This window comes from Betta splendens, chromosome 6 (genome assembly GCF_900634795.4).
Source record: "Betta splendens chromosome 6, fBetSpl5.4, whole genome shotgun sequence".
NCBI lineage: Eukaryota > Metazoa > Chordata > Actinopteri > Anabantiformes > Osphronemidae > Betta > Betta splendens.
In genome coordinates, this window is record NC_040886.2 from 15,291,684 (window position 1) to 15,310,949 (window position 19,266).

General features: G+C 48.1%; 1 protein-coding gene across 2 annotated transcripts; it reads left to right on the forward strand.

Moving 5' to 3' along the window:
• Nucleotides 1–922: 922 nt before the first annotated feature.
• Nucleotides 923–16,506, forward strand: nuak1b (NUAK family, SNF1-like kinase, 1b). Of its 2 annotated transcripts, XM_055509709.1 has the most exons (8): nucleotides 923–1,261; nucleotides 1,951–2,138; nucleotides 5,863–5,983; nucleotides 8,857–9,008; nucleotides 10,058–10,123; nucleotides 10,206–10,325; nucleotides 11,797–11,929; nucleotides 12,351–16,506. In XM_055509709.1, the coding sequence occupies exons 1-8, from the start codon at nucleotides 1,174–1,176 to the stop codon at nucleotides 13,436–13,438; spliced, it is 1,956 nt and encodes a 651-aa protein (XP_055365684.1). In that variant the 5' UTR covers nucleotides 923–1,173; the 3' UTR covers nucleotides 13,439–16,506. The 2 variants fall into 2 exon arrangements, with proteins under 2 accessions (XP_055365684.1, XP_029009521.1); XM_029153688.3 differs by having other exon boundaries at nucleotides 923–2,138.
• Nucleotides 16,507–19,266: the final 2,760 nt, after the last annotated feature.

A 19,266-nucleotide genomic window follows, 5' to 3' on the forward strand; every position in this document is an offset into this window, starting at 1 on the left:
TTAGAAAATTATTAGTTGAATCAACAAAACTACATGTAAACACTGAAACTCTTATACAAGAGCTTTTGTTGGATACAGGAAGCTGCTTGTAACACACTGATCTCTAATGACACATGAAGTAACACAACATTACAATACACAAAAAAACAGGCAGTTGCTGAAGAAAAAACAAATATGAAGCATCCTGAAGATACCTGAAGTATCACCTGCTTCTTCCTGTACACATCCTTAACATAATAAATATTTCGAATATTTACTTAATAGCTCCTGTTGACTTTTGTATCAAGAAAAGGTGTTTCCAATACATTTGTAGTTTCACATAATCGCAACAGTTATTGTTAGGCTATAAACAAATTTCAACATGGTCAGTTTATTTCAGCATCAATGTCACAGAATGCGTATGTCTTCTAAAATACCATTTCCTCTTACCATGACTGGATCTTCACAAATCTACAAGCTGGAAAACATTGCGTTTGAATATAAACACAATGAGGCTTGGCGTGGTGACATTTAATGTTCCAGACAGCCTCAATAGACTCATTCGGCAGAAAAAGCACATGGGTGTATTTTACTCCACACACTACAACATAAAACTCAAATAAACTTGTGTTAACCACAGAGCTTGTTTCTAAGTATCTCACCAAAAACCCCTTCAAAAAACCTCTTACTGGGAGAACGTGAGGTGTAAAAATACTGAAAAACAAGGCTGCGTGAAGAGATCTGTAACCAAATAAGCGGATTCTGTTTCTGTTATGAATGATAAAAACTGATGACAATGGGATAAAAAGTGGAGGGGGTGGGGCGCCCCCCGTACATGGATTCCCGGCTACGCCCCTGCTCGGACGCAGTCACATCAGAGACGTAAGAACGAAGACAACACAAAGGGGAAAGGCAAGAAAGGCGACAGGGAAGGGGGAGGAGCTCTGCGCAAGCCCCGCCCCCCTCGGATCCTCTCGCGTTCCTTATTCACAGCCTCTCACGTTCAGGATTTAGAGAGAGAAACGGAGAGAAACCAGAAAGAGGGCACAAGAGGAAGAAGAAGGGGAGCCGCAAAACGACCATGGCAATATCCAGAACGTCTCAGCCCGAGACAGTGTCCGATCCCAGCGCACCTCTACAGCGGTCGAGCACGGCGCGGAGCATGCAGTCGCACAATAGACAGAGTCCAGATGAATGAGGAGCTACACCTGGGCCGCGGACAAAATGAGGGTCATCTTCATCCAAAACGCCGGTTTCGTCGCAGCTTTCTCGCCTTTCAGATGTGCGTCGGTGATGTTGGCAGCGTTTAGGACCACAGAGCACGTGAACGGACGAGAATTAGCCACAGCTAGATCAGGCCAATCATTTGAGGGGTGAGGCGACCACTATAATACATTTAGGCATTTTTGTTTGTGGGGATAGAGTTTGCACGTACATTTTAGCCAGTATATCACCTTTAAACCTGCAGTGTGTCCAGCCTCTAATCTGAATACACATTTTATTACAATATTGGCACTAAAATTAATTTTATCCAGTTATATAGGACTATGTATCAGGTTATTATAGGCTGATGTAGACGTCTTGTCATTAGACTGTTAGTAGATTGATTATATAGCTATAATAACATGAATAAATAAGATGTGAGAGCTCTGTTCACTTTGATCAAAGCCACAATCTGACAATCTGGAAATGTTAGTTTCCACGTTATAATATGAGAAGTAGGCTACTCGTTATTCCTTGTAATTTATTTATTTATTTTTGCTATTATTAGGCCTATAAGTATTATATATCAGTTTGTTTAAAGTAGGTAGTTTGAATATTTAACAGTGGGCAGGTTGTGTGAACACCTCCCTAGTGAGATGGAAAGCGCTTATTTATCACCCCACCGGGGGTCAAGCCGTCCCGACGCCCGGAAAGGCCAGAGCTCAGCGGGCAAACCGGCGGGGGGTGACCTCGCCCTTTCATCTCCAGCTCCACCCCTGCTCGGCGGCGGCTCACCCGACGAGACGCCGGCAAGCAGTGATGGACGGAGGAACTCGGGCGTGAAGAAGCACCATCACAAGCACAACTTGAAACACCGCTACGAGCTCCTGGAGACCCTGGGAAGAGGCACCTATGGCAAAGTGAAGAAGGCCATCGAGCGCCACTCCGGCAGAGAGGTGAGACCCAGAGAGAGGCTGTGTGCTGCATGCCTGTTTTCACTTTAATGGCCAGTGCGTAAAAACGCACCGAACCAAAATAAGAGCTTTGTTGTATTCAGGCGCGTGCACGCCCCCCCCATGGGGATTCCCCCCAAGCTTAAGCAGGCCCATGAGGCCAGGGAGTTGTGGCTGCACACGCCTTGTCCTGCGCGGGGCCTCACGACCGGATGCTAGAGTGCAAATCCGCCTACTGACTGACGGATGGGACTTCAGTGACCCAGTGCTCGTCATTAAAACCAGCCAACAGGCCCTCGGGGATATTACAAGGCCCACTCACATTTGCAGTGTTTTAGAGACACGGTGGGTCGTTTTGCTTTTGTTTGGTTTGTGTGGGTGTGAGTGAGTTGCATGACTCAGGCTGCCACTTTCAGTTTCCTCATGAAAATGAATATCGGAAGACGTTGCTGAGCTAAATCCAGCATCTGCTGTTATGTCCTTGCAGACCTGCACAGCTCCCCAGATATTTTCACATGTGGCAACATTTGAACCCGGTGCCCAGTCTGGCAGGGCGTGAGGAACTTTCCATGTGCTCAAAATGCCAGGGGGAAACTTAGTATAGGTCAGCAATGTCCCCCAACGATAGGGAGCCATAAACCCTGCTACAGGGTAAACTCTCGGCCTGTCCTACTTGGCACCATGTCCACCTTTCAGTATGTTTTTCTATTCCTTATTGCCATGGCAGCAGCTCCAAAGTCTCAGTACTTTACTTTCACTTGCACAGTAGAGTTGCACAATGCTCACATTGGAAAGGTCAAAGTGTTTTATCTTGACGTCAGTGATATACTGCTCTCCTGAGATAACTAGTTGGCTATTACTATACTGTAGCCGATGCATTAAAAAGCTCTTGATAGTGAATTCTGGCCCAGTGTGCGTTTGTGTCTAATTCACACTCTCTTGTTCAGTTCTGCCCTGAGCAGAGGCATTCCGGCCTAAAATAGCAGGTCGGTAAAATACAGGACTCCCTCACAAAGTAGTTTCATGTGGGTGTTTGTATATCTTAGGGAACTCCTTGGAGAAGCAGCACGTCGACACATGGAGCGCCAGCAGAGCAGGACATCAGGCCAGCTCACGGGCCACGTGTGTCTGACACACCATTCCTGCAGTTTTCTTGACCTCTGACACAGGAAGTTCCTCGTGTGCATATGGGGGAATGCAGCAGGGTGATGGGTCCTTTACATAGTTTCTGTATGGTTTCCTGGGTCATTTCACGAAGCCAGTGAGAGGTGGAAGAGGTGAATGTGAAGATGAACCCATAGGTTCGTGCAGGGCTATAGATGATGAAGGGAAGAGACTGTGTGTATGTCAGTATGCTGTAGATGATAGAAGTGAAAAGGTGGTGAAGAAAGGAATGTTTAACATAGGCCGTGGCACCATCGATGGCAGGAAATAAGATTGGAAGGCAAGGTAATGCACAGTCTAGGGGATCCATCAAAGGCACATGGGGAAGCCCACCTTCATAACAATAGAGGAACAGCCTCAGTTAGAGGGGTTCGAGAGTCATATTAATATGAGCTTAAAGCACCAGATTACATCACTGCCCAACAATGGATTCACTGGGGAGGTACACAGAGGGGAAAACACTGACATTCCTCAGTTATATGTGGTGATGTTGATGAAGTATTATGATTCCCGGCTGTGTTTGAGAATATAGTTCCCTGGAAAACTGACAGGCCTCTCCCTCCAACTCTCACCCTTTCTCCCCCCGAGTCTGACTAAGACACATAGTCAACGCAACAGACGATCGGGATCTTTAGAAAACGCAGGGACGAGCGATCCTGTGCTGAATACTTCATTTATTTTAATGGCCTGAGAAAGCGCAGGAAGATGTCAGGCTCCAGTGAAGCAAAACATGGGTCCTCGCTCACTTCAAACAAGCTTGGTTGTGAGTCTCGGACGAGGCCGGGGCCCATGCTACCTGGCGGGGGCCAGCCTGGGCAGCGGTGCAGTGCCCGTTTACTTTGAGTGACAGTAATAGGGATCCACTTAAGGACAAGCATAGCTATGGCCAGCTGGCAAGTGGCTGATCTGCAGTCCTGTTTAATGATCCACATCGGGGTCAGGGCAGGAGAACATGAGGGGATACACAAGAGATACCTGGCCTCGACTCAAGCCCAATGTGGGAGAGCTGGCTCTCAACTTAGGACTGTGGCTGTTAAAGATTGATCTCTGCCTGCTAGGAGATAAACAGATGAATGACTTTAGGTAGCAGTCGTACAGAGACACTTTTCTTGCCTGTGTGTAGGTCATTAATCAACTGTTTCCTAAATTAACATATTCCTACAGTAAATTCCAGGATGACTCACATCTCGTCTCGGCGCTCAAGTCAAAATGTTAGTCACGTTTTTTGGGTTGGTGATAAAATGTTGATGATTCTGATGAGGTAAAGGAAAACATCAGCGTTAGGACACAAACAACTTTTACCAATTATGAACGCAGCATGTGGACCCCCCTGGACCCTGGCCTGGTTTTATAGTATCATTTCTTTAAATTCTGTGCAATCAAGGCCTGCTCTGGAAGGGAACTGTTCCGGTTTGGGGTTATTTTTATTGATGTACACGGTAATTAGCTTGGCACTCGCTACTGCCTGTGGTTTCTGCTGCATGGAATAAAGCGGTTCTCCTCAGAACACTGCTGCTCAGTCGCAGAGGACAAAAGTTTAAACTAACACAATCTGGAGCGAACAGACTCTATAGAGGCCTGATCAAAGCTAACCTAGGATTCAATCCAGAATGTTTAGGCTACAATTAAAGTGACATGTGCTAGACTGTGTACTCTCGATTGGTTTATTTGGAGAAGGCCGCTAACCTCTCATTTAAGCCGATTTGAATGCATCCAGTTGCGGTTGACTCGTCCCCCGGTGGCATTACCATGACAGTTAAAAATGATAAAATCAAGTGTATTGCTTGAGTTTCCTTCACAGACCCGTTGGCAAGGAGAGGAGCCTGGATCACTTCCTCAGCCCCTGCTCATTTTTCTGATTCCACCGTAAAATTCCCAGCAGGCCAGATTTCCAGGCTATTTCAAAAGTAGGCCATTAGCTGTTGTTAATCAGAAGCACTAAAAATAAAAAAGCACCTAGAGATTTAGTGTCCTCTCAAGGACTATTTGACACAGTGTGAGACTCTCTGGACCTTCCTGTCCTCCTCCTCAAACAATGGACACCCTGCTCACGTCATTGTCTCACTGGCTCAGTGGATGATTTCAGATCCAAATACCTCAAAAAATAGAAAGTCGTGGTATTATACAGTAAAGCAGTGCAAGGATGGCTGCACAATCTGCTGTAACCGCAGCAGCTTCGGTGTAGGTTGCTATGGAAACCCCCATGTTTAACCATCTAAATCTGCCTCCCGATTTCTCTGTCAGGGAAGGTTTTGGGCCTCACCCAACACAGTGTCTAAATGCGGTTAAATGTATACCCCGACTCTGAAATAATCATCAGGCTCTTGTGTCAGTGATAAGATCATAGGAAAGGATGTAGAAATCCTGGGAGGGAGAAGAAACTAAAGTTATTAGATTCACATGGTTTTAGTGAAACATTAAGACAGTAAAAGCATATGAATAGTTGCAGTATGAGCTGTTTTACATTGCTTTTCCCACGATGCATCAAAGTTACCGTATCCTTGCTGGTCTGTATCCCGTGCAGCTGTGAGTTTCTGATCAAAGCGTCTACTTTTCTGTCCAGGTGGCGATCAAGTCTATTCGAAAGGAGAAGATCAAGGATGAGCAGGACATGGTTCACATACGACGAGAGATCGAGATCATGTCGTCCCTCCGCCACCCACACATCATCTCTATATATGAAGGTGAGGACCTCCTACATCGGATACGTCTGACTTGAAGCCACAAACAAAAGCACGCATGTCCAGCCTTCACCCTCCCTCATCTTCTGCAGCGCTTGTTGCCAAGCTGCAGGATCACCATGTTATGACATGCAGATGTCATAATAAGACCTAGAGTGAAGCTCTGGGATGTTATTCATCTTCTCTGGACTGTCTGGCTGCCTGGGCCAGTAAAAGTCTGGATCCCTTTGAGTGTGTTTTCACGTGTGTGCGTGTCGAAGCCCTGTGTGTATTAGAGGGGTGGTATTCTAAGGGATTGCCTTTCCCACATCTGAGAGGTCCCATCCCTTGTCTTCTCTGGTCTTGATCTCAGGCCCAGACATCTGCTGATACTTAGCAACAACTGCAGCTGGAAACCAGACTATATTTGTGTATGTGTTTGCACACGTGTGTCTGCATACATTCTTGTATTTGCCTCTACGCATCGGTTTTCGTGCATATTTGGAGGAGAGACTGGACTGACCTCCTTCATTCAGGCCGTAAGCCTTCCCTAGAGTCGTGTCAACATATATTTACCCCAGGAAGCAACTCTGTACATGCCAAAGCCTTTGAGTCAACCATAGACACTCACATTTACTTTCTCCTATTTTGACATGAGCCCTTTTCAGTGAACTCACTTTAAGTGGAAGTTCGCAATGGTTTCAGATGCTTCGAGTCTCATGACTGTGTTTATATGTCAACTGTCCACACTGGCTAACCCTCTTGTGCCTTGCGTAGTTTCAAAGTCCTCAGGTTGTTATCTGCAATGTGTGTGTATGTGACAAGCATTCCTGTTTGCGATGGGGACGTGTTAGTTGTCAGCTGCAGGGCTAAAGTGCAGCAGAGTTTATGCGTTTTGTAGGGGAATGATTAAAAGAGCACCTAGTCGGATGAACTCTGGGAGCCTGTGTGGAGTCCCTGCGAGCCGCCGCCTCACCGAGCTCCACCAGCCGCATTGCTCTCGCGCCGTGGCGTTCCTCCTCAAACCCAGTGCTTACTGTTGTGGCCTGGCCCCCACCCAGCTTTGCTCTAGAGATATATAGGAGGCCCCCTGATTTGTGTATCCGGCAACACCCTCTTCAACAGCCCCTGCTAACTGCCTTGTGTGAAGCAAAGCTGAACCAGATGCGTGCGTCGACCGAGTTTTACCACTCCCTCACATTCTGCATCCATCAGCATGCTGTGCAGGGCATTTAAAAGCCCATTTCTCTCTTCACTACCCCCAGGCATAACTGTGTACCCTAGTCCTCCCCATTTGAGCAAATAGTCAACCCTGAAGAATGCTGTAACTGCACTAATTGGTACATGCAAATAAAAGTGTACACAGAGACAGATGCTTTCGTAGAACTAAGCCCAGTAAGCCGTTTTCTCTGTGTGTATTATGCTAAGCTAAACGGCCGCTGGCTGTAGTTTTACATTCACACAATGCTTGCGGAGTCTTGATCTTGTTCTTCCCCAAAGTGATGATGCAGGAGTGAAAGTAGGCACGCAAAGTCTATACTAGTCTATACTACACTATAGTGAAAACCAACAACTTTTAATTAAATAAAAATTTGTTTCACGCTTGGTGATTAACCTATGAATCTCAGATCAGGCAATAGGATGCTCTGTGCTGATTAGTCAAAGTGACGGCCTGACCTGTGGACAAAGTCCAGTGAGTGACAGCAAGGCTGTGGTGGTGACTGCTGGACCCGACAGGTTATGACAAACTCAAGTTATATAAACCAGGTAATTACTTCCAGCCAGCTGAGAGCTGACTCTCCAAGCATGACCCCGCTCACGGATCATCACAGATGTCACCGCAGGTCACCACTCCGTCCACCAATCAGGGGGCCGGATCGGCTGGGCCCTCCCGCATGCTTGGCTCACATCCCGCCGGTTCCTTCCACACAGCCAGACAGTCACAATCAGGGCGCATTAACATCACTCAGCAACTGCGTGTTTTTGTTGAGGATTATATCTTTTAAAGGACCCTAGGAGAGAGGAGTCCTTTTGAAGAAAGTAATGGGACAGACAGCGAGGTAGCTCAGCCAGAGGTGCAGAAAGCAGAGGCCCTCACCCTCGGTGACCCTGCTGTGTGGGAAAATCAACCCGCACAATGTGTTGACCCATGGCTGACTGTGTTGTTGTCATCCTCCCCTTTTCTCTTTCTTCTTCTCGCGCTGCCTAACCATTTTCATTCCCTTCATGCCAAGGAACACGGAGAGCCAAGCTGAAATTATACACTAGAAGCTAAATGCTGACACAGAATGATATGTTTGATAGAAATCTCCTGCAGTAACATCACTGTAGTAGCATTGCTTTCTCCTGTCACCGAACAGCATTGTGAAAAACAGAGTTGAAGCTAAATTATTTGAAGTCAACTATACCTTTAACAGGTAATAAGGACAAAATGGAAAAACGGCGGATATGAGAGCTGTTTGCTATGACCAGTGTGCTGCCTTTCAGTGCAAATGTCATGAGTAATGCATCCTCTTACAGCACAATGGGATGTTCCACCCTGTTTTCCACAATGAACTGCTGCTTGGTAATTTATGTGACAGTTTCCAGTTGGGAATGTGGTTGTGTGTTGTGAAATGAGGTGACACAAGGTTGAAGTGGGATGTGTCAGCTGTAGTAGACCTTTTCTCCCTCTCAGTCCACTCCCGCTGGTCTCTGAAGAGCGTGAGTGATGGCCTTAGCAGCTCCTCCCTGCAGCAGTGTGAGGGAGCCCAGCACGACGAGGTGGAGCTTAGGCTGATGTCACCCTGAGAGACGTGTAGAGATGTACTTTTATTAAAAGGATTCACTCTTGTTATAATGAAGGAGTCCCGTTTTTGCGTTTACACTAACAGACGCCTCCTTCTGCCATTTCCCAGTGTTTGAGAACAAAGACAAGATCGTGATCGTGATGGAGTACGCGAGCAAGGGCGAGCTGTACGACTACATCAGCGAGCGGCGGCGCCTGAGCGAGCGCGAGACGCGACACTTCTTCAGGCAAATAGTCTCTGCTGTGCACCACTGCCACAAGGTGAGAAAGGCCCAGAGAGGAGAACCACCATCTCAAGGCTTACATGCACATTCCGAGCTTGTTCGCCTCCGGCCATGAACCTCCATATGCAGCCGTGGGGGCAGTTAATCTGCACTGTGAGCTTTCTTTGGCTCTCGGGTGTTGGAGTCACACATTTCTGAGAGCACAGGCCAGTTTAATTCGGGCTCACACCAAATACAGTGCAACAAACAGGCTCCGCATCAGTTCTGGCTTCACCTGGTGACATGGTGCTGATGGATGTCCCATGTCACCCGTTTTCCCCCTGAGGTTCAGCTCTGGTTACACCCGCGTCAAGCTCCGCTCCACACCTCACTAACACCCCCGAAGCTCCCGAGGCCCGTCTGGACGGGCTCTCCTCTTGTCATACTTTTTTGCAAACGGAGATAGAGATGATGTCATGCCCCTCAGATCGGAGAGTCCCAGACAGCCGTGAGCGATGAGTCACCACCGCCATGCACTGCCTCCCACCGGGTGGGGTGGTGTGAGTCACTGACACAACAATTAAGCAACCATATCTTCCCTGCATCCACCAATTAGGGTTATGCGAACGTGAGCTCTGCCGAGCGATAACCAAGTGGAGATGCCGCGCAGAGCGCAGCCCCATGGAGGAGTGACAGGTGAAGTCGCTCCTCCGCATCCTAGCTGGGTTCGACTGGCTTCATACCGCACGGCATTTCCGGGGTTTTTAACCCAGACATTAGCAGCGTATTTGTTTTTTAATCCAAAGTCGCTGTGAGAACATCATTTATACAAGGCTAGTTATTAAAGGCTTATGTTTATGTGACACATGTGAATCGGTTTAGAAAAGAAAATAGCAGCAGATGTCAGCATGAATACCTCAGAAAGGACAAGACCAATTAAAGAGTACTAGACCAACAGGCTGCCTTGATTTCCCCTGAGAGCCACAAGCTGGCGTTGTCACAATAAATCATTGCTTAATACAATGAACTGTTTATGACTTGGATTCCAGCTCACATGAAGTAATGCATTGACTGATACATCGCTCTGCTTTGATGTTTGTGTCTCAGAATGGAGTGGTGCACAGAGATCTGAAACTGGAAAATGTGCTACTGGATGAAAACTGTAATATTAAGGTAAGTCGCCCCCTGATCCGTGATGCGATGCTCGACAGGCTGGAGTCTTGTGTATAAATCACACGTACCTGTGCCTCCGCAGATTGCTGACTTTGGACTGTCGAACCTCTTCCATAAGGACAAGCTGCTGCAAACCTTTTGTGGCAGCCCTCTATATGCTTCACCGGAGATTGTGAATGGGAGACCGTACCGAGGCCCAGAGGTGAGAACCAGGACCCAAACTGTGTCAATGATGGATGTTTGTCCACCCTAACTATTAACTCTGAAGGGAGTTCATACCTTGCATAGTTTCTGTCATCATTATATCACTAGTGCCTATCATCATCACACAGGCCGTAATCAACACGGTGGTCAGAATGCGCTCAACAGCCTTAAAAAAGCTCTCATGGTCACAGTCAAATAGTTTTGGTGAAAGAGAGTGAAAACGTCTCCCCAAAGCCACATATCTGGCAAATCCATAGTCATTGTAGGGCGTTGGCTTTGAAATGGCATCATTTCCATAAAACAAAAGCAACACTGGAGGGGAAGAGCGGCGTTTTGAGCTATTCAAGGCCAACCATTCAATTTAGCGTAATTCACTATAATTTACTCGAGAGTGCTAAAAACTACAGCCGTCCGACGGCGATGGAAATTACAGAACCCTGAGGTTGAGGTGAGGCCACAAAATTACAGCAAACGCAGGCAAACCAAAATAGAACACAACAATAGTGCGTGCCCCGTCTCGCCCTCGGGACCGGACCCACGGCTTCATGGGAGCGAAGCATTCTTGATGTGAGCCCAGAGCCACGGAGGAAGTGCACCAGCTTCTTAACTGGTCTTATCTGATTTCCTCTTGTAGATTATGTCTGACGGTTTCAGATACGTCCATCAGCAGCACATTCCCCAGCACATCTTAAGTAAAGCCACACACGTACTGAGACGGGCCGTCTGCTGACCACCGAATGGCCGCACGTCTCCAGCGTCTTGTCAGGAGCCAGGAAATCACAGCTTTGTCACCTCTGCAGGAGCCATTACTGTGCACTCCCACCACTTCCCTCAGGGCTCTGCACCTCCCCGTGCCCCAGACACCAAGTCTTATGTAACCGCTTACTTAGAAAGCCACATTGCATTAGGTTGGTGGTCAGAAAGTGCTTGCTTCTGCCTGACAGAGCAGAACAGTGTGTGTGTGTGTGTGTGTGTGTGTGTGTGTGTGTGTGTGTGTGTGTGTGTGTGTGTGTGTGTGTGTGTGTGTGTGTGTGTGCGTGTGTGTGTGTGTGCGTGTGTGTGTGTGGGGGGGGATTATCAGTGTGGAAAAAAGTCATTTCTCACCGAAGTACTGAAGTTTGTTCTTTTTTCAGGGAGGGATGTGCTGGAGTACAACTCCAGTGTCTCTTTAGCAGAGATATATTTGTTCGTTTAAAATTGGAAAAAAATTGGGGGTGCGTATTAAAGCCAAAGTAAACTCTAAAAACAAACCGAAGTTGAGGTAATTTCACAATATTCATTTCAATGCCATGAATCACTAATCAAAACAGGACTAGGGAGACTGAAGTTCCGTTGCATAACACCAGACCTAACACACCTCAACATCTCGTTTAGTTTGTTTGCTGCAGACAATGGGTTCTTCTCATGAGAAGCCGAGCGTGCGTGCTGTGCGTGCGGCTGTTTATGAACCGCTTCTTGTTCCTCCCCAGGTGGACAGCTGGGCTCTGGGGGTGCTGCTGTATACCCTGGTCTACGGGACCATGCCGTTTGACGGGGGCGACCACAAGAACCTCATTCGCCAAATTAGCAACGGCGAGTACAAAGAGCCCACTCAGTCCTCAGGTACAGCGGGAGCCTCTGTTTTTGTCACGCTAGGAAAACCCACATGATTACATTCAAAAACTGGCGTATCACAATCTGTTAGTAAATGTGTTTCAGCTGGACCACAGAGTGAGTGAGGATGCACCACACTAAGTCTTTTTCATGTGAAATAGCATATGGATCAAATCTGAATTTACATTTGAATGCTTGATGCATATAAATAGCATTTTGCTGTAACAGGAGGCATCATCCATCATCGCATTGTAGACCACCTGCACACCCATCCACTCCACTGTATATAGTCTGTGCATAACTAACCTCTTAATTCATTTTAATTGTTTGGATTTTTATGTCGAGAGAGTGCTCTCTACAGGACCTACCAAGAAAGTTTTTTCTGTTTCTGATTCTGATTCTTGCTGATGGTTGTTATTCTCTTCGCCAGACGCCCGCGGACTGATCCGCTGGATGCTGATGGTGAACCCCGAGCGCCGGGCCACGGTGGAGGACATAGCCAATCACTGGTGGGTGAACTGGGGCTGGAAGAACAGCGTGTGCGACTGCGAGACCCAACGCGACCACGGCGGCTCGCCCATGCTGGCCCGCTTCATCGACTGGCAGAACCGCGCCGAGCCTCGTGGCTCCGGAGCCAAAGCTGCGGCCGTGCCCCAGCTGCTGCGCCAACGGCCCAAAAAGTCCAAGAAGGAAAACGTGGAAGCGGAGCAAAGCCACCGCGGAGCCGAAGACAAGCCGGGTCTGAAGAGGCCCAAGGGGATCCTGAAGACCAGGGTCACTGGGGAGCAGCAGTCGGCCGGTCTGGACGAAGGGGAGCTGGGTCAAGGAGCGCTGACTCAGCAAGGTGAAGGGGGAGAGGAGGCGTCAAGTCCAGATCGAGAGGAAGAGGAGCCAAGTCTGGGAGGAGGCTCACCGGCCAAGATGGTGCCCTCACTGCCCAAGAAAGGCATCTTGAAAAACAACCAGCAGCGGGAATCAGGGTACTACTCCTCCCCGGAGCGCAGCGAGTCCTCCGAGCTCCTGGGAGGCGCCAGCATGTCTCTGCTCGCCACGTCGCCACCCAAGAGAGTCATGGGGAGGAAGGGCATCCTGAAGCGAAACGGCAAGTACTCCACCTACAGCGGGCCTCCGTCAGCAGCCTCCGGGGTCCTGGGCGAGCCCCCCCCCTCCGCAGACTCAGGTCTGTCCCGCAGCCAGAGTCGCCCCTCCAGCATCGTCGGGGAGGACAGCTCCGTCCTGTCCCTGTCTCCCAGCTCCCTCGGCGGCGCCGAGTGGCACCCCTCCGCCCCCCACCTGCGGCCTAATATCAGGGCCTGCGTCTCGGCTGAAAACCTGCTGCAGCTCGCCAACTTCAAGGGCTTCCAGGCGGCGCCGCCGCTCCAGGGACCCAAGTTCAGCCGCGGCCCCAAAATGAAGGGTTCCCCGGGGGACAATGGCAGCTTCTCCTTGCTGGGGGACCTGGAGGACATGACTCAGGTGTACCAGCAAGCCCTGGACATCAGCAGCAACCTCACCTAACAGACGGGCGGGCGCGAGAGGAGAAGCGCTGGGAATCCAACACGCTCGCGTGTTCCTGTGTGCGGGTCAGTGTGTGCACAGATGTGTGAGGGCGACGTTAACGACCAGTGCATTACTGGGATTCACCTTTTGGAAAGCGGCGCCTCTTCCAACGGGGCGTGAAGCTGATAGAAGCGTTATTAGCACACGCACATACACGTGCATGCACACGTACGCACACACCAACACACAGAGGTGCACTTCTCAGATTCAGGCCTTTGTGAACAGGATAGAGAATGCCACCCGGTCTGCTTTTTCAGCCCGCCCATAGACTCCGCTGTGTTCAACATGTTTACATATTCAGCAGGAAGGATAGTTAGAATCACAAACGCAGCAAGCCAGAGTGTGGTTGCTTCTCCTTCGTACGCCGCCCGTTTTGAGTTTGAGTTTACAAAAGCACCTTAAAACTCGCACAGAGCACATGCTTTTGTGATCTTCGCTTCCTTTTAATGAGAGAAACAAACCAGGGTCTTGTTCCAAAACTAACTGATGTTGCTGATTATTTATTAATATTTTTCATGGCTTGATAGTTTTAAGTGCAAAACTGGTGGGTGCTGGCTATTACTGGAAGAGTCCAAAGCTCCTTGTCTCCAACTCTTTGGGTGGAACTGACATATATAATTATGTTACTCAGTGATGAGGAACATATATATACTCAGCATATATAACTGTCTGCACTTGTAAAACATGCAGGCGTTTATACCTTCATCAAAGCGTATGTCCTATATATGTGTATGATACTAGGGAATATGTAGGAAGTGCCTTTTTGATTCATAATAAAAATTATGTATGTCATTTCCGTAAAGTGGAGGGAAAAGCCAGACCGACCTGACACCAGTTGTGCTTTTTTGATCTTAATTGTGAATGTGGAGAGACCCAGGGCCTTCAGCGCACACCTGACCAACTTGGCTGGATCAGCGTTCAAAGGCCAATCGGAGGCGGCTGAGATGGAACAGCCTCTGCTCTCCTGTCTGCAGGCGGCCTCGCGTCGACCTCCGCCGTGTTCTTTGTCAGTGTTTTAAGCCCGTAGTTCAGTTTGTCAGCGGTTTAGGTGGCTCGGTTGAGCGCAGAGGTCTGGAGGGACTCACATAATGGGCGTTTGGCGAAGAGCGATGGCGCAGACACCACCTCACGGCCCTGGAATGTGCCTGCATCTCTTGACCTTGATTGTTCGAGGCTACCTGGTAAAAGAGGCAGTTTGTTTTGTTGTTTTGCCAAAGACGTGTGAGGTGGTCTTCATTGCTCGATTCGCTCCTGTTTTCCCCCGCGGCTACGCAGAGCGGCTAAGCCAGCGATTTGCTTAGCCGACTGATGACACCGCAGATTCCTCAGACAATGACTGGAGACGTGTCGGTGCTCGAGAGCCCTCGATGGGCCCCGGTCCGACTCAGCACAGGTGGGATCTGTGCTCAGGCCTCCGGCTGCGTGCGCTGCTGTGTCAGGCAAGCACAATTAGCCATTGTTTTCATTTGTTAGTCAGAGAGAGACCGCATGTACAGATTTATAGATGGGGGGAGAGGAAGAGTGTGAAAGAGTGGCGCGTGGAACGGTGCTAAGATTAGACAGGGCTTTCCTGTGATGCACAGGGAAGGTCACGCAGTTGGGTTTAGCTTCTGAAGGCTCTGTAACGTAGACTAGTGAAAGTACAGCAAGTGAGTAGAAAGCGTGGAGTGAAAGTTTTATTTTTACCAAAGATGTGATGCAAAGTGATGGAGGGGACAAGAAATAAACCCCCCGACCGTGAAAGCCCCTCTGAATGAAATCACCTCCGTTTAGCCTTTATTGTGTGTGATTTTTGTGTTTATTTGAGACACGAGAGGCTTCGTAAGACCCGGCAGCAAAAGAAAATGAAAAGGAGACAGACACTGTCCACAGTCAGAAGGTGTAGATGGGAATCATGCAGTAGGTTGATAGCTCTGACAGAGAATGTGTGGTTCAACGTTTTCAGTGGTCTGCTTGTGTGAAATTAAGGTCCTGGGTGTCGTTTCAAATGACCTGTTGCGTATTATACTGCATTTTACTGCCTTTTGTATTGCATTTTATTGTCAACTGGATTTACAGTGAGAAAATTATACTATGTTAGTATTTTGTTTTATTATGCTTCTGTTTTTGATTTTCCAAAATATAAGAAACTTTATATTGCTTTATGTTATGGCAGAAAAACATACTTCCTTCCTCGAAGTATCGCCAAAAATCTACATCTAATCTGAAATTGGTTTAATCTCTTTTTTCTCCTGCTCTTTGTTCTCCTGTTGGGTCAGAACAGCCACAGAATGGCTAAATGCAAAGGTATGTGCCAATTTATCCATATCTGACCCCCCCACAAATTGAAGCCAAAGCAGGAGAAGTTCAAAGAGTGTCGGAAAAACGCCAGGAGAAAATGGAAAAAAAAGCAATGGAAAGAATCTCATGATGAAACTTTAACTCTGCCAAACTGGAAATAACTGGTGCATATCTGTTAGTTAGCAGAACATGGAAGCATAGGAAAACTTGACTGGATATTGTTATGACAATAATAATAATAAATTAGTATTATTATGTTATTTAAGTATTATTTTTGTTATGGCTTATTACTATGGTTGGCCACGGTTTTAGTTTTCTTTTTTGTCTGTTGGTGATCCTGGACTGCCAAGGTGGATTAGGTTGTGCCTTTGGTATCTTTTATGAACCTTTTTTTTTTTGGATAATGAAAATTATTATCATGTTTTTATACTTGTATTTATTGGTGATCAAGCCATTTAATTTCTCGTCAAAGTGGCCTCGTCCACGCTTTGGCCTGCTTTAAAGCCACGCGCTGTGTTCAGGATGTACTGCGCACGCGTGAACATAATGTTTATTCAGAGTAGAGTGGGATCATCTCATCGTGAGGGCAAGTGGTCACGTTTGTATTTTAACAGCAACAAATCAGTTCAACAAAGAGTTCTGCCAATCCTGTAAAATGTCTTAATTCATCTATTCAGGTGTCTTTCTACTCAACACAATGCCTCTGTTGTACTGTATCAACGCAAATAAATGGATCTGGAAAGTTACACATTGCTGTGTTTATGTTTTTGTGCGTTACTGAAGTCAGTGACATTCTCCCACTCCACCCAGTTTTCCTGTAACCTTAACTTTAAAAGGTTGCTCCCAAAGGTTAAACAAACACAAATGCTTTATTTCTTACAGTTCGCGCATGTGTAGAACTAACTTTTTATAGAGGTGCTCCATTGACAAATCCAACATAATGAAGCTTTTATATATTCTGGTCACAATGAATTCCAGCACCAAATGGCTCCTACAGTAAAAAACACCAATCCAAACATCCCCTTCTCCTCTGTCCTTCCACCGCCTCTTATGCTCCAATAATATCATATGTCTTTCAAGATGTGGTTCCTGGCTTTTTTTCTTGGGTTTCATTCCTGACATACACGTCTGTCAAGCTCATTAGCGGTCACACACATTGGTCTGCCTCATCAGAGCACCCACCTCCTCTCTCCGCTGTTTTGTTTGTCGGATGAATATTTTTGAGACGCGGGTCAGTGAATGACATCAGGAATGCTACAGTAACATGCACTGGGCCCGACGGCTGATCTAAGATTTAGCGGCCAGTTTACGACAGTGCAGAAACTAAAGCAGATGCCAACTTGTGGGTCTGACACCAATACATGTGCGAGGTCTGAGATGACGCAGAGATGAAGACAACACTTACCAAAACCAACCTGCAACGGGCGGCTCACAAACAGAGAAATCCCGAAAGCTTCGGTATTTAATGATGCTTCTTGCTGTTTTGATCGCAGCACACCTGCCGGTAAATACTTCAGAAAGCACAGAGTCTGTTTTGTTCTTTAGCGCAAAGCAATTTTTGTATCATTAGGAAACTGACAGACTCAAACAAACAGCAGCCGGCACCGCGGAGCAGAGAACACAGTTCGTGTCTGGCCCGGGGAAGAAACCAGTGTTTTTAGTACTCTGAAAGTCAATTGATTGTCAAGGGAGAACATTGCTGCCGCTGCTCCTGCTGCTGCTTGAGTTAATTTGAGCCACATTTTGCAGGGAGGGAGTGAGTGGGTGGAGGCTCTGCAGACTTTCGGGCCTTGGTACTGATGAGGCAGACAGCACCTTCAGCCTGCGCCGGCCAGACACACGCACACAAACAACAGGCTTTAGAGGAGGAGATGATACAACACTACTACTTTACTACTACACTACTTCAGGATATGTTCTCAAAACCAGCACGACTGTCATCCTCGGGCAAAGATGCATTTTGCACGAAGGTCTCCCTTTGTCTTCATGCAAAATTCCAGCTGCCTAAGTCAAAAAGTCAAAGGCAATGTAATACTGCAAGTCGATGTCAAGCAAGAAAAGAGAAATCACTGCTTGTAACATTTTAAAAGCTTATGGTAATTATTTGTTAATTGCAAAAGCCAACGCAGATGTTCCAAGGTAAAACATGAAAAATTCTTTGTAGACTTCAGTGGCTGCACCAGTGACACTGATATGATCTGAGTTTCAAAGGCATTTTTCTAAATGTCTAGAACAATTCCTGGTTCACGTTTTGACCCTTAAATAGGGTCCAGCTGCCGGGTCCTCCGAGCGGTTGCCTCCATCTGCAGAAGGTGAGCGTGGGGGTTTATTGCATACCCCAATGCACGTTCACAAAATGCCACGAGCCAAGACCCCCCCCCCCCCCCTCCCAACATCCCATCCAGCGTTTTCGCGTGCAGATATGGACCTCTGCAGATATGGAGGTCTGCAGCCTTCGAGGATACGACCACGTTTATATCTGTCTCCCTGCAGCTCCTCAAGCTGCATTCAATAAAAGCCCTCTCACTCTGCGGCATTTGGGACATAAGAGTTTACATGCGCCGCCAATCAGGTCACAGCGCCTTTTGTCTCCAGAAGAAACAGCTTCGCGGGGCGAACGAAGCATATTCTGCAAACTGAGCAAAAAAGCGGGATTTGGCGCAGGCGGCGCTGCCCTGGCGCGTGCGGCTGCTGCTGCAGGCCGGACGTTCCCCAGCGAAGGTCCAGGGCGGCTGCTCGCTGCAGGAAAAACAAACAGCGGGCCGGGCCTGAAGAGAGCCCCGAGCACGGTGGAGCGCGCGTTCGGCGCGCTCGCGGACACGCCGCTTCAGGAGTTCGCAGGTGCACACTTTGAATACGTCCCCCCCTCGTTCCTTCTCTCACGCGGGCCCCCGGCTCAGGGCCCTGCAGGACGCCCTTTCCTCTGCGCCGCTGCGATAACATTGTGACTGGATACGGAATGGAATAAACCGCACTCCTTTTCCTGCTCAGCTTCCACTCCTCTGCCATTCATCTTCCATCCAGCCCCCCCCCCCCACGCCCTGCTCTCCATCCCTCTCCTGTCCAGATGACTATTTTTAGCGGCGGCGCTGCTATTCTGGAATTCGCTGCTGCCTGGCTGCTGCTCGGTGTCTGGGCGGCGATCTCTTTGGGAATGTCTGGCCCGCTGTCAAACCACTCCACGGTCCCAGCGCAGGGCGGACGGCCGGCGCTCTGATTACAACCTATGGTAGCTCAATCTTCCTCCAGCAGCAGCAGCAGCAGCAGCACAAAGCTGGAGGGAGAAGAGAAAACGTTTTTCTTTCCACCGCCACAAAAGGTGCTTTTATGTATTGCTGCATTGTTGCGTTAATCTGCATGCGTCCACCGACCGCCCCCAAAGATCAACATGTTGCAGTTGTCTTTACTTAAGGTTAAACTTCCAGGAATTTGATGCAAGTGAAAGCGGTGCTGCTCTGCTCACATGCTTTGGTGTGTGTGTGTGTGTGTGTGTGTGTGTGTGTGTG